The sequence below is a fragment of the Corvus kubaryi genome, unplaced genomic scaffold (genome assembly GCF_017639235.1).
Source record: "Corvus kubaryi isolate FWS band 111438036 unplaced genomic scaffold, C.kubaryi_AGA036_p1.0 37385, whole genome shotgun sequence".
Taxonomy (NCBI): Eukaryota; Metazoa; Chordata; class Aves; order Passeriformes; family Corvidae; genus Corvus; species Corvus kubaryi.
In genome coordinates, this window is record NW_024581127.1 from 22,554,393 (window position 1) to 22,569,882 (window position 15,490).

General features: G+C 38.4%; 1 protein-coding gene across 1 annotated transcript in view; it reads right to left on the reverse strand.

Annotated features, from left to right (window-relative positions):
* The window catches only part of EIF3H (eukaryotic translation initiation factor 3 subunit H), a 96,885-nt gene that overhangs the window by 71,407 nt on the left and 9,988 nt on the right, over nt 1-15,490 (reverse strand). The window contains exon 2 of the mRNA XM_042036026.1: nt 4,856-5,012. Within this exon, the coding sequence (XP_041891960.1) occupies nt 4,856-5,012 (157 nt within the window). The remainder of the gene's footprint in view (nt 1-4,855; nt 5,013-15,490) is intronic.

The window sequence follows — 15,490 nt, forward strand, 5'->3', positions numbered from 1 at the left end:
CTTCTATAGCAATACTGGCAAAAGAAATCAACCCTCACAGAGTCCATTTGGACTCTATTGCAACAAGGCTCATGAAAGGTCTAGAAAACTGGTCTTACAGGAACAGCTGATGGAGCTGTGTTTGTTCAGACTCAAAAAGAGGATGCTCAGGAGGAACCTCATTGCTTTCTACAACCATCTGAAAGAAGGGTGCAGTGAGGCAGGGGCCACCCTGTTCTGCCATGCCTGCAGTGAGAGGACCAGAGGAAATGGCCTTAAACTGATACAGGAGAGATGCAGATTAGGTATTAGAAATTTTTTTTTCAGTGTTAGGGTAGCTGGGCACTGGAATATGCTGCCCAGGGAGGTGGCAGTCACCAACCCTGAAAGTGTTTAGGAGGCATCTGGATCTGGTCCCGGGTGATGTGGCTCAGGGGTTAGAGTGGTAGTACTGGGCAATGGTTGAACATGATGATCTTGTAGCTCTCTTCCAACCTTGACAACTCTGTGATTCTACCTGAAGCCCTCTGCTTCTGCAAGGACCACGTGTCACAGGTGAGCAAACGGGCAGCACTGCAGGTAAGGCTCAGCAGCACAAACTGCTGCTGCCCCGGCCAAGTAAATCCTGAATAAGCACTATTTATGAGCTACAATACCTTTGTCCACATGCAACTGTACCCATTTGAGGCTAAAAAAATGGTGGGTTTGTGGAAATGTTGCACTGTATTATTTCTAGTTGTTACTGAATGATTACACAACTAAATACAACCTGAAGCACAGAAATCTAAAGGTAATAGAACATTTAATCATCTAGCTACTTCTAACCTGAAAACCAAAATGAATGTTCTCAAGTAACAAAATAAAAATCATGTTGGGGGTAGGGTGAGAAGGCAGCATCAGCTTTCCTTCTGTAGCATTTCAGAGGGAATCTAATAAAAGAAGAAAAAGTTACAACCATACAGAACTTATTTTGATGTATAATTATAGAACTGTCTCGAGGTTTCGACTGGCATATTTACCACAGGACTTAATTTATTATCTTAGTTTTGTAACTAAGTTACTAAAATACATCAGACTGAAATAAATCTGTTTCAAAATAATGTCTCACAACATCTATAATGAGTGACAAGATGTAAACTTCATTTTTAACAGTTGGATTTCCAAGAAGGGAATATAAATTTCCTTTAAGTGGGGAGAAAAGCTACTCAGTGAAAATGACTGAAGAAAAAATCAATTAAGTGCAAAGGATTGAACTTAACATGTTGCTTAGAAACAAAGTTTACAGACATGAAAAACACATTTATTTCTCAGGAAGAACATATAGAAAAGAAGGTTTTTAGTAAACCTTAACTGAAAGACAGCAAAACTATGCTCAGAGAAGGGCTTGGAAGTGCCCTGAAGTGAAAGCACTTCTCAAAAAACAATCCTTAACAAGACAAGCTGGAATACTGCATAATTTCACAGCAGTAACTAAGCCAAAAATCCTTACAGCAGAAATATGATTTTCCCTAAACAAGAGTTGAATCTGTGGGGTGAAGGATGTGGGGAAGGGAAGGCAGGGGCACAGGAATAGCGGCTGTATGTGTAAATCACTGAAAGTATCTTCATATAATTAAAGATCAGTGCTTTGAAAAATAAAGTCAATGCCTATGAAGATTTAAGTGCACCAGCAATAAGTAAACACAATTATCTGAAAAGTAAATGCCTTACCAAAAGCCCAAAGTGCAGCCCTAAAATACCAAACATTCACATTGAAGCATCTTTTGCTGAGGACTCAACAACAATTCTGCAATTTTCCTCCATTAGCTCACACATCATCAACTAAACTTCACCTACAGATTTCTAACAGAGAGCTGGGTTGAACCCTCTCACCCCCACTAAAAATCTCATGCTGCAGCAGGCCAACCCAAGTGTTTAAGACTTTCCTGACAGGAAATCTTACGAAAAAAATTACACTTTGTAAAAAGAATCATAGGAAGACATCACTGCAGGAGAAACTTTCTAAGATGAAAAACACCTGTGAATTCATAAATGGTGGATAGCCTCCTCAGATTTCCAATAAGAATTACTTCAAGCTAAAAAACCTCTTGTGTTTTCTGTAGTTTTAGAAATAGTTCAATTCAAGCTGCATTCAAGAATGTTCTTGCATGAAAAGAAAAAGTTCAGATACGTTTTTAAATAAAAATTTAAGTTTTGAAGGAATTTGTAACAGCAAACAGTCGAAATTTGATATTATCTCAGGCGTTAGAAGCAAGAGACAAAATGACACCATAACAAAAGCATAACTAAGCATATCTGAAGAAATGGTTGTTACAAGCAAGTTTAAATACATCTTTATCAAACTGATTCTTAAATGTCATGCATACCTATTTCAAGCTCAATTTAAGGATATTTTCTTAGCGCCCTCAAAAATGTGTTTTATATTAGATTTGCACAGCTTAAAAGAGGAAAACATTCACTTAAATTTGTCTTGCCAATATTCCATCAGTTTGCTCAAATATCACCCTCCTGTACAAAAGTTCAATTCTCTTAACAACAATCATCTCAAGACCACTAAGGCCTACACTAAGGCAGAAGACAATGCAACATCATCCTGACAACAGAGCACAACGTTAAGTATTAATCTGTGTGACAGCAGTGCTGAAGTGCCAAGGCCCTTATATTTCCCCTCCGTATCTCTGGGCCTGAATTTGTGCAAATATATAAAAACAGAGAGGGTACTGAAGTAACACACAGGCCTTGGGGGGAAGGAGGTGCCTTGCTTTCTCTGGTTTTTAGTATCCTGAATTTGAACATTCTGGCACGTAACAAGAGATTTCTCTACCTGAATTATCTGCATCTAGAAGAAAAAAAAAAAATAGCTTGAAAATCTGGCAGGATGCTTGCATAGGGAAACACAGCTCCAGGGAAAACAAACAGGGGGTATTTATAAAACTATTGTTTTTCACGTTGGCAAGACAGAAGACAACTCTGAGGAGCCTAAAAAGACACCAAAGGCTCAAGCTGGCAACCTCAACAGCCATTTTGTTCATGTTTTCATCTTTCCTAAGTTCTACCACATAGGTTAAAGGGCTGAACAGACCCCTAGCAAAGGGAATGCAGCAGACTGAACATGAGCACTTTGCATTTCCTAAATGGTTCAGTCTCTTTAAGTGTATTTCACTGAGAAGAATACAGAGGCAGTATCTCTGTGATCCATGTAGTAGAGGCTAGGGAAGATGGAAGCCAACAGGAAATGTCTCCTGAATTGGCTTAAAGGGTTCAGCAAGCTCCCCTGACCTGGCTGCAGATTCCCCACCACTGCTGGAGGCAGAAGCATCACCTTCACTGCCACAGGCTCACTTCCTACTAGGGTTAGAGTTTGCTCTGCTTTCTGTGCCCACAGCATGGGAACATGAAGCTGAAAAGCTAAGGGTGAGAGAAGCTTTGCCTTTGGACCTTACTTAAAGCCAGGATTATTGCCTACTTGCTGAAAAAGCGAAAAAGAAAGACTGGTACCAAAAATTGCTTTCTTGGAATGAAGTTTCTCCCAAACAGGAACAGTTGAACCCTGCATACCAGATCACAGGCTTACAGCTCAGCATAGGAGCCATCCTACGGTAAGCTGCATCCATCTCCGACACTGAGAAATTCGTTTCAATACTTGCTCTCCTACCAGCTACATGGAAAAAATTCAGCCGTTTTCTACCAAAAAAAATGAAGCATGGGGTCTAATTAAAAATTTAGATTATTTCAATCCTTTGAAGAGCTCCAGAAGAGAACGAATCTTTAAAACATTTTTTAAGCTTTAACAAAATATAGTTCTGATTCAAACACCATGTTAATGTAGGACAATTAAAATTCCTTTCTGTTTTGCATTTTTTTTTCTTTGAGCAAACTGTATAATCCCACAAAAGAAGCAATAAACAGCTACAAAACCTTACCAAGTTGCAAAGAATTCTTAAAATTATCTCTGCTATAAAAGCAGGATAAGATTCTTTGGTTATAAGATAAAATATTAATTTAATAATACCTGATCTCATTATAAGCAAGAAAAAGCAGTTTATACTTACAGATTAAGCAATCTTGCTCAAACTGAATTATCAAAATAGATAGAATCAACTGCAATTACTTTGACTACATTGCCTCTTTAGTTACTCTTGACGTTAAACTGACTCTCTTTATGCCCTAATAAAGTTTTCCTGCTAGTATCATTAAATACGCATACACATACTTACAGTATCAAGATTAGAACTGTAAGCCTTTTAAGTTTGCTTTATAAATTTGATGTCATTCTGTGCCAAGCCAGTCATACTAACTTACAGTGTCAGTAACAAAACATCACTAGGACCAGCAAAAAACACTGAGACAGATAGAAACCACCCATGCTACTTTCTAGCTCACTTGGAAAAGCAAAATGATCACCCAGACTTCAAGTTAGCCAAAGCCTCTTAAAACTTACAAAGCTCTGTTCTCCAGGCTTTCAGTGAACACTTAACACGCACAAATAAATCCATGGAGGGGCAATCCATGTGCCAAGCTACATCCCAATGTGTGTGTATGTATGCATACACATACGCACGGCCATTTCCATAAAAAGCTTTAAAGTGATTATGAATTATAGACAGGAAACTAATTTAACTTCCTATGTGGACAGTCTTATCCTAAAATAAATGTGTCCATATAATACAGTATTCATCCCCTATAACTTCCTTTATAAAGACAAGCTTTAAGTTGGATATTCAGGATGGCACTGTGATTAACACGCTGACACCTCAAGCCCCATTTAAAAAATCTGAGTACATACAAGCTTCTGCTCACTGTGAGGGAAAAAAGTCTTTTCGAGCCCATACAAATTTTCTTTTTAGCCTAAGTTTTACAAAACTGTAACTGTTACCTTCATCAAAGTCTGCATCATCTTCTGTATGCTGAGGAAAAGGGAAGCAATTTGTGATTTCAAGTCTGTCATCCACCACAAGACCCAGCAGTACTCCTTGGACCACTTCATTCCCCTGTCCTTCTTCTTGGTAATGTTTAATGATCTTTAACACAACCTAGAACACAAAACAATAAAATCACAATATGCAATGCATTCTTTTTGTCCTCAAACTATCTGGAATTCTAAATTTGTTGCACAGATTAGAGCTGCAAACCAAGTGAGCTACTGCCTTAAGCACCAGAAATTTTAATACAGGTTGAGAAATAGCCAGCCATCCTAATACTGTAGGAGAAAAAAATAGACCATTAAACAAACCATCAAAATGCAGTTCTAAACCAATTTTCTGAAACACCATTCTAAAATGAAATATTGATCTTTTTTACTTTAGCTTGTTGCTGTAACTGTGAGTTTTTAACAGTATCTTGCAGACCCAATAAGCCCCCTCTTAAGGGAAACAGTGCGCAAGAAACTAACAAAACATCTTCAAAAACTATTCAGAAACAGGTAGAAATTTTTTAAAAGGTGGAGACCACACCAAATTTCAATTGCATTAATCTTCCAAAGAACATCTCATTGCTGTTTTACTTCAGATGATAGTTCAATTTATGTGTTGTGAATGCCATGTCATAGAATATTTAAGAAAAATCAATGATAAAAGAAAGAAATAAAAAGATGCACGAACTACTCATTATATTTTTAACAATATAATTACCACTTCCTTCCTTAACTCTGAACTCTACAATGAAAAATTCTCATGAGATGATACTGTAAATTGGAACAGTATGAACAAAACCACTCAAGAATAGCCAGTCATTTGCTAGCAACACTTCATACTTAACATTTTATACTTAACTAGAACTACAATAAGGTAAGACATGAATCACAAACACAGACTTCAAAGAACTTATGCTTTGTCCAGCATAAGTGGGGTTTATTTTACTAAACCCTAATCCATCCATTCAAAATGCAACAGAAAATGTCTGATGATTATGTCTTCATTAAAGCAATACTACTTTAACGTCTGCTGGCAAACAGACTAGTTTAATAGATTTCAGCTCAATCACCCTTAGAACAGACCTTGTGTAAGTACTGGCATTTAGAGAGCATTCTACAGGGGAGGGAAAAAAAAAAAAGAAGTTAAGCTCAATACTTGTCAGGAACATATACTTGAGCCTTCTCCTCTGTTGATTAGCAGATGTCACTTTTTGTAAAACACCATTAAAGTACTAACGTATTAAAGTACCTCAATACAGGTTAAATGGAAGAAAAAGGAGACTAGAACAGAAATTATTTACAAATACACTGACTTCTTGGGCTAAAATGGGAAAATGAACTTCATGCGCAGCCTACTTGGAGACAGGGCAGAGAGGGTAAAACCGAAAAGAAATACCTATTTCCAATGAAGTTGGACTTAAGTATCAAAATGGACTAACATCCACTGATTCCTTGTTTATTTACAGTATCACTCACTTGTGCCTCCTCATGCATCTAGATATACTTGCATTGAAGCTTCTCAGTCATAGGTAGAATACAACATTGCACTCCCATACACATTCACATCTGTCACTCAAGTCCTTTGCAGCCACACCTTTTTATCCAATTTGTTAAAACAGGTCTACAGAGCAGAGACACAAAGACATACTTTGGTAATATACATCCCATTTAACTGGAAAACAGTAAGCAAATTAAGATCAGAGGGCAGTGAAGCAGTATTTAACAGTGATGGAAGCAGTACAGCAACCACCAGTTTGAGATCACCTGGATGTAGAAGATGAATGTACCACAGAATCAGCACATAAATAATACTCAACTTGAATTTAGTGTAAAGTTAAGGTTTATCATATATTTGCCATAAGCCCTGTCTTCCATAGTCACCTGCCAGATTACAGCACAGAGAGCTCTCTACTATACAACTATTCTCAGCATCTTTACAGTCTCATAAGCTTCACTTTTTCCAGTATTTTTCTCATTTTCTCTTGAGCTCTCTACGCATACTGACTGCCCCTGTTAATGTGAATGCTGTTTGCCTGTTTGATTTCATTCCAGGAGCATTTGTGATACGATGCCAATTTGCTGCAGCGTTTCTGATGATAATTGCTCACAGAAAGCAGCCACAAATGAAACACGCATGAGCTGTCACAGAGTATCAATGATTTTTCAGCAAAAGAAAACTAGGAGTTCAAAGCTCTTACCCCAATACACAATGAAGCTATTACATAAGTCTGCAGTTTTCAACCTCCAGTCTGAAGACCAAAGCAGACATTACCCAGAGATAAAGACCCCAGGGATTTAGGCCTACCTGCAACCTTGTTTTCTAACAGAGTCTGAGAAAGGGAGCAGAGAAGGTCATGAACTCCATACTCTGCATTTCGTAACCATTAGGGCACTGCAGAAGTTTGTGTTTATGCCTGCACTGGAGAATACATTAGCTACTGAAATCACTTATTAAAAGATACATCCAATGACACAGGATCCTTGATTTTGTTCTTTGTTCTGGACAGTTTTATTTAGCACATAAGACACCAGTCTTTTGTACAGCAGACTCTTCAACTCAGATTGAAAAACCTGCCTCCAAAATACTACCATATGACCCAGCATGAAATGTGCTCTGAAACTTGTGTTTCAGTACTAAAAACAGACCTTCAGGTGTAAAGCAGAACTATTTCTCTACTAATAACATCAGCTACAACACTAAAAATGTTATTTCCATTTGTTTGCTAGTCTAGATACAGCAGGAAGAGCTATGCAAACACCAGTGCCATGACATTTCTGATTGAATGTACAAACCAGTGCTTCATACTGAATAATCCACATATAACCAAGAAAAATGAGCACTAAGTTGTATCTAGACGTTTCCTAAAAGAAAAATATTTTATGTTTGTGAATCATTGGAACATAATCAGAGTAGCTATACTGGTCTGAAAATAAATGTAAGAAGTGTTAATATAAACAATGCAAGTAACACAGCATATTGAAAAAGACCAATTTTTCCAAATAACACTTCAAAAAAAATCGCAAAGAAATCTAAATGAACACCAGTATAAATCTTTCAGTCAATGCTGATTCATTTTCCAAATACCACCTGTAATTCCCATCCAACTATTCAATAGCCTAATAGGAGATATTGCCCCTTTGTACAAGCTATGCTTGTTTTTAAATACCTGTAGACCTTTCGCTGCTATGCCATAGCTACACAAAATTAACAGTAACCAAACCAAACCGCATTTCAACTGCTACTGTTATTTAAGTAATGCAGCTGGCCAGCCAGGAAAGGTTATGTTCTTAAGGAGAACATGTATCAAATAAAAAAAAAAAGCCCTCAGATTTCTAAACTCTAATACTCTGAACACAAGTCAACAATTATGCGCAGCATGATCTAGCAAATTTGCATGTAAGAAATATTCACGTACATAATGACTCTTTAGAAAAGGATATACAAGTAACTCCTAAATAAAACTCAAAGAGTCCCCCAACCTTATAAATTTAATGTTCAAAACACCGAATCACTTGGAGTAGCCATTTGTCAGATTTTAATGACCGCTAATCCTCAATTAAAAAAAAACAACCTTGCAGTTCTGCAGTGCTCCTAATCTCCAAATCTTCAAAGTACTGCTCAAACACTAAGAATGCAGTCATACTAAAAAAAATTTAAAAAAAAAATTAAAAGCCATTCTGAAACTATTAAGAACATCAAAGATACATATTTTAACTGCATACTGCCAGATTTTAACTTCAACTACATCCCGACAGTTGTTAATTTCTAAAGTTTGTACCTCATTATAGAAATACGTGTAACATGAACCCTTAGCTCAAGTATTGTGAGTCTTTGGGGGGTTCTGGGAACATCCTACTGTAGGGACATGAATACACCAAGATGCACATTTCTGCATTTATCTAAAGAGAAACAACAGCAAATCAAAGCACTGACGATTCACTTATGGCAGTGTTCCCTAGAGCTGAACATCACCATATTGAAACCAGATTTCCAGTACCTGTGCCGTGTCTTACACATGTGAAATCAAACAAGAGAGAGCTTCTGCTAGCCCACTGGATACATGATGTAGCACACTGATCTACAGTCTTAAATTAAGCATTTATATCTTTTTAAATGCTTAATGTTTTTTCCTCCCCAAGAAAGCTTTGTGGTCACAACCACTAGCATCAATTGCCAGCATCTGGGGAAGAGGATGGGGAGAGAATCAAGTAACTCTGTGTTATGTAGCTGGTTTTAGCACCAAAGTGGAAGGTGCCACGACTCTCTCATCCTCTCAGTACTTAACACTGCTGCAAAGGTGATCAATATTCAGCTTGGCAAAAGGGTCTTGAAAGCTATGACTGCTAAGAATGTGCGATGTATTTTGAATACATCCATATCACACATGGAGCCTTCACACAAATTCTTAAAACTCAAACCAAGAACTTTTATATTTGAGTGTTTCAGCACGAGCAATTTTACTTAAACTCCTAGCATAAACCAAATTCAGGAGAGAACTGATAATGCAGTTTCGTAAATGGATCAATCTCAACGTTGGTCACTACTAACAATGACTCAGGCAATTGTGTTTCACTCCAAGATGCCCAGAATCAACATCCACTTGATACACATAAAATGCACATATGCCACCTCTGGATAGAGTTGAACTGTTTAGCAACTAATATCCACATAAAGACATACCACATTTTACTCTAATTAAGTGGCCACGTCTCCTTCCCCAGGTCACCCTACACTAAAAGCAAATCTAAACTGGTGTCGTGTTGAAACAACCAATTGGTTGTGCAAAAATGAAATTCAATTAAACAGTTCTGAAATCCTCAAGTAACCACGCAATGGCTTTGTTTTTAAACAAAGACTTGGGAAAAAAAACAAAAAACCTAGATATCATGAAACGTGAGCAATGCTAACATTTTAATAGTTCCAGATGAGGTTTGTACACACTACAGAGAAGGGCTTATCCTACACTTACAAAAGACAAGTTCTGGAAGCCGACCAAGCAAAAACTTGCCTTGAACTGATTTGTCTCCTGGGTATAGCACCACTTGATAAGACAATAACAGAAACTCTCAACTTTCCTGCCAGGAGAAAAGGAACTCTGAAGTAAATTAAAGATACCATTGCAACGACTAAGAGTAAGGGAACGTATGTCTGATACATATAACGCTCTCCTCCACAAGATTAAGGAGACAGATGTTTATAGACACACATGAAAAATTCCGACTTAATCAGTGCAGTCCACAGAAATGGGTTCTAGGAAGCACTGTGACAGATAACATGTCAAAAGCACAAAATCAACAGGTTGATAACCTTGGTCTCATAGGTGTTGGATAAGTACCTTCATGGCACAAGACCTGTCACCATATAAAGTCGTGGCATGAGCACAGCACCAAGCTGAGTTGTGTGGTTGACAATCCTGCAGGATAGGACGCCATCCAGAGGGACCTAGACAAGCTCAAGAAGTGGCCCATGGGACCTCCATGAGGTTTAATAAGAGCAAGGGGAAGGTGCTGCACCTGGGTCAGGGCAGCCCCCAGTACCAACACAGGCTGGGGGATGAGCAGATGGAGAGCAGCCCTGCCAAGAAGGACTTGGGGGTGCTGGTGGATGCGAGGCTGGACATGAGCTGGCAATGTGCACTCACAGGCCAGAAAGCCAAGTGTATCCTGGGTTGCATCAAAAGCAGTGTGGGCAGCAGGTGGAGGAGGTGATTCCGCTCCTTCTACTCTGCTCTGATGAGACCCCACCTGCAGTGCTGCATCCAGCTCTGGGGTCCCCAGCACAGCAAGGCCATGGATCCATTGGAGCGAATCCAGAGGAGGCCACCAAGATGATCAGAGGGATGGAATACCGCTCCTGTGAGGAAAGGCTGAGAGATTTGGGCTTGTTCAGCCTGGAGAAGAAGGCTTTGGGGTTGTGGCCTTCCAGCACCTGAAGGGAGCCTACAAGGGTAAAAGAGAGGATTTACAAAAGCAGGTAGTGACAGAACAAGGGGGAATGGCCTCAAACTCAAAAGAGACTGGCTCTAGATAAGCTATTACAAAAAATCCTTAACTGTGAGGGTGGTGAGGCACTGGCACTGGTTGCCCAGAGAAGGTGTGGATGCCCCATCCCTGAAGGTGTTCAAAGCAGCTCTGAGCAACCTGGTCTTGTGAAAGGTGTCCCTGCCCATGGCAGGGAAGCTGGAACTAGATGATTCTTCAGGTCCCTTCCAACCCAAACCATTCTATGAAACTGAAGATTAGAGGTGAAACTGAATTTTACAGGTTACACTAATCTCGAGAAATATGACAATTTCTAGTGATAAACACAGAATTCATTTAAATGCATATTCTAGCTCCTCTGCAGAGATCTTTGAATTTTTCTAGATTCTCTTATTGAACAGGACTGCATTTTTGACCATTCTTGACATGAAGGATGTCTAGACATTTTTTCTTTTCTTCTTCATACTAAGAATAAAAGTTCTTAAAGCTGTTAGACCAATTTTATCTCTGGAGAAGTAAAAGAAAAAAAATTTAATACAGTTTTCCATTAAGACCTTCAACATCCTAAAAGTAAATGTTTTGGCAGATATTTTCAGTCCCAACTATGTTTGGTGGCCAAAAAAAAAGTATTTTAATTCCCTGAGAAGCAATCAGAAAGATACTTAATCTAAACATTCTGTCAAAAAATCTAAGGCCAAAAGGACAAGACCGAGTAGACTTTAAAAGCAAGGTAACTTCAGAAAAATGTTGTTTTGAACAGCAACTTCAGAAATAATGAGACTTAGCCCTCATTGTTTTATCTAGCAAGTGTAGCAGTCATCCTTTGGACAGACGACCTCAAACGCCCCACAATAATTTACCTTTATCTTGACTCGCTAGAGCCTAAACACCAACATTTATAAAGCCTTTGTAAATACAATTCTTGGAATAGTAAGCTTACATTTTATGTCACTCAACAGCTAATTAAACACCAGATGTTAAAAGCTTATTTCTGAACTTGACAGAAATTTGGGGCTTAAAAACAATAATTATATAGGAAGCGTAACGGAATGATGCATGCCGTTTCATACCATCTCAATCGGGTGCAAATATCAAAATCTCCTTTTGACACGAGTGGAAGTTTCTCGGAGCTGAGCCTAAATTCACCAACAATGAACAATATGTATTGATCTGAGGTGGTCCTCAAGCAAAGGATGCTACATTTATTTTCACACTGAAATGATAAATTATAGGAGTCTGACAATTTTGTCTCATGTAGCTCCTCAGCATTAAACCATTCTGGAAATCCATGTTAAATTAAATGGAAGATAGTCCATCTTGAACTATGGGGGGAATGATGTTACATGCTTCTGTACTATATTAACATTTTTTGGTATTAGGAAGCACATGAGAAGCATTCAAAGCTTTTTGTTTCCTGGGTGTCTTCTTATATCACTTGCTTAAACCACAACACTTGCTCAGTTTGTAAACCTCAAGACTTCAGATAACTTAGCTGCAAGAGGGAACATCAGTAACTTTTCTGCTCCACAATATGTACATGAGGCTAAAGAAAACTATTCAAATCATAACAGATTATTGATTTAATATAAGTCTTTTCTGTCACTTCTGCTTAGTTTAGGAACCATTTCACCCTGTAATTATAGGAATCTAGATGGTTTTCCATATTACCTCCTGCTTATAGCCATCTCACTTTCCTTTAGCATTTGGTTGGGGCTATTTTCCAATAGGACAAAGAAGGTGACAATATCCATACACAGCCATAAGCCAGATATAACATCCCTTGCCACTTTATCTCAGTAAGCAGCTGACTCAAAGCACAATTTTAAGTCAGTGACAGGCCAAGAAGCATTTTATCGCTCCTTCCTGAACATTAATTGCTTATGTGCATTGTTTGGGGCATGGCTGGAAAAGTTGTACCTTGCTTACCCTGAAGCTTAGTCTAGAAGAAGTGGACATTCCATTCATTTTTCACTTTCTGAACACTCTTACACAGATTATGTGTAGCTTAGCAGCACATTCAACACAAACTGAAAGCAAAGCTTTAACCACCACCAAAAATGCCCCACAGAAAATACTTCTAGAGTACCTGCTCTTTCAGTTGCTTTACTTCTCATTTAAAGAAGAACTACTGTGTTTTAAGAGCTGTGATTTAAGAGCTCTAGAATTTCCCTAAAAGCAAGAGGGAAAGCCAACCTAACAAGAAGGGGCCTCCTTACAGCGACACAGCCTGGCTGCACCTTCCAACAGCCCCAGTTTCCAGCCAAGGGGGTCGTTCCCACAGTTCAAGCCCAGATTCCTACAGACACTGCCAAGTGACTGACACGCTATTCACGGGAAGCAAGCTCGGCTGCTGTAAACATGGGTTAGCTGCTCACTCATTCTATTACTGGGATACTTTCAAAGTCACAAAGATTTAAAAAACAAAATCAAAGCCTATTAAAAAAGCTATGTCAAATTACAAAACTCACTCATTTCATATAAAACCAGACACAGAACATGAAAGAGACCATTTCTCAATACCTAGAACTAAAACTGGTTAGTATCTAAAATATAAGATGGAAAAGACAAACTGAGACAAGACTCCACAGGTAGGTGGAGTTCAGACTTAAGAACTGAAATAGTGAAGACACCAAGCCTGTTTCTGCACAAGTACAACATTAGAAGGGAAGATTACTGGGTTTTGGTTAGAGGCATGTTGGTTTTTCATAGGCTGTGGTTTTCCTTGACTGTGCCAGGAATTTACATTCATCAGCTAATGCCTTGTAGGTACCACGAAATATCTGTTTAAGTAATTTATTTACTCATGTCCAAGTGAGCTGCTTGTTCTTGCAAAAGGAAGAAGTTAAACACAAACTGCAGTACATCAAAGGAAAAATTAATTAAACGGTGGAGAAAAGAAAAGGTTATTAAAACACAGAAAAATACTGAATTTTAATCAAGGTTACCAAATAGACCACTCTTCTTCATTATTGTCCCTCTACATTTGAATTTTACACCAGTTCAGGTTAACAACCATGTCCAGGGTTAATCACAAGCCATTAGCACACTTTAATATTGCATCAATGTAAGCAAAAATGTACCATTACACGTGTATTGAGACTCCCCATTGCTGTGTTCACACACTGGTATAATGTAGTTCTCCGCAATACAAAGTTTCATAACACATTTCACAGTACATGGACTCATGCACATTCCCATGGAAACTGCCAAGGCCACTGGCACTGCAGAATCACTTTCTTGTGGAAATATTTCTGTAAGACAGCCCCAGGACCTCAATCGTGCGAGTGGCAGGGCATTAGATGCTATTAGCACACTGTCAGGAGGCAGTGATAGGGATGCAATGAGATTAACATCCAATATTCTGCTTGTTACAAGTGGGATGGAGCATTTCCCCAGGACTACTTAGTATATTATTTATTTTATTTCCCAAATCTCACTGAACAAAAAACTTTTGAAAACATTCAGTATTTCAGGCAGCTTTTGCAAATTGCCAATATAATTCATATTTATTATTTGTAATGAATTCAGTATCTAGCCATTATTTCAAGAATGAAAGCTGATGAATATACTCCTTCAGAGCACAACATATGGAAATTATATAGAAGCGGTAGAGGCAGGCACAGTTTCAACATTTTCTACTCAAAACACCAGAGCTATACATTTATACTTCAACATCCAGTCGACACATATGTTCTGTGTATTAGTGAATCACCATCATTCAAAATTCATGGCGCTCAAGTGAGGAGTGTATTGCAACTACAAGGTTTTCCTTAGCATCAACTTTGAACAGCTTCCTATAAAAAGATTAAAGATGACAGCCAAAAGCAGCAGGAGCAATTTTATTTAACAGCCTATTCTTTAACCAGATTGTGCCAGACTGTTACCATTTTGAAGCTGAAGAAAAACTGCAAGACAGTTACCCTTATCCATCTGACCTTCAAAAATTAGCAAAGTAGGGCAGACCTAGATGGGGAGGAGGGCGTGGGAGCTCATCTGATACTACTGACCTATTTCAAAAAACGTACCCTGCACAACGAAACTGAAATACACCATGTAAGGGTGTGTCCTTGAAGCATGACTTCCATATGCATTCAACGGATGCTTCCAAGTAACCAGTAAAATCCCTACCGGACATGACTTCCATATCATTTTAATAATTTATAACTTTTTGCACAACAGTTTTTTCTACACTGAAACTCTTAGCCTTTCTGGCAAACACTTGGTTATGTGCTAAGGGGCTGCAACAGAGACAGATCCTCCTAGTAACAGCTAGTGCCAGAGAACCAAGCCTGGATGGAGTCTCAGTTTTCCTGCTGACTTAAAAGTATAAAATTGAGAAAAAAAACCAAAACCAAACCATGAACGTCAGTTATTGCTTCAGCTTTCCCATCTTTCAAACAGAGATTTGCCTTTGTATCATCATCTGAACACTGCCACATGAAAATCACTTCCAGAAGAGCTCCATTTCTAATAACAGCTACTGTGACAATGAGATTAAAAACAACCATTCTAATTTTATCACTGAATGCCAATGGAGAAGGCAGTATGGCTCTCAAATTGTTCTCATGGAGTGATGACAACTGCAGTAAATATCCTATGTCTCATCTAAAGTTTAAA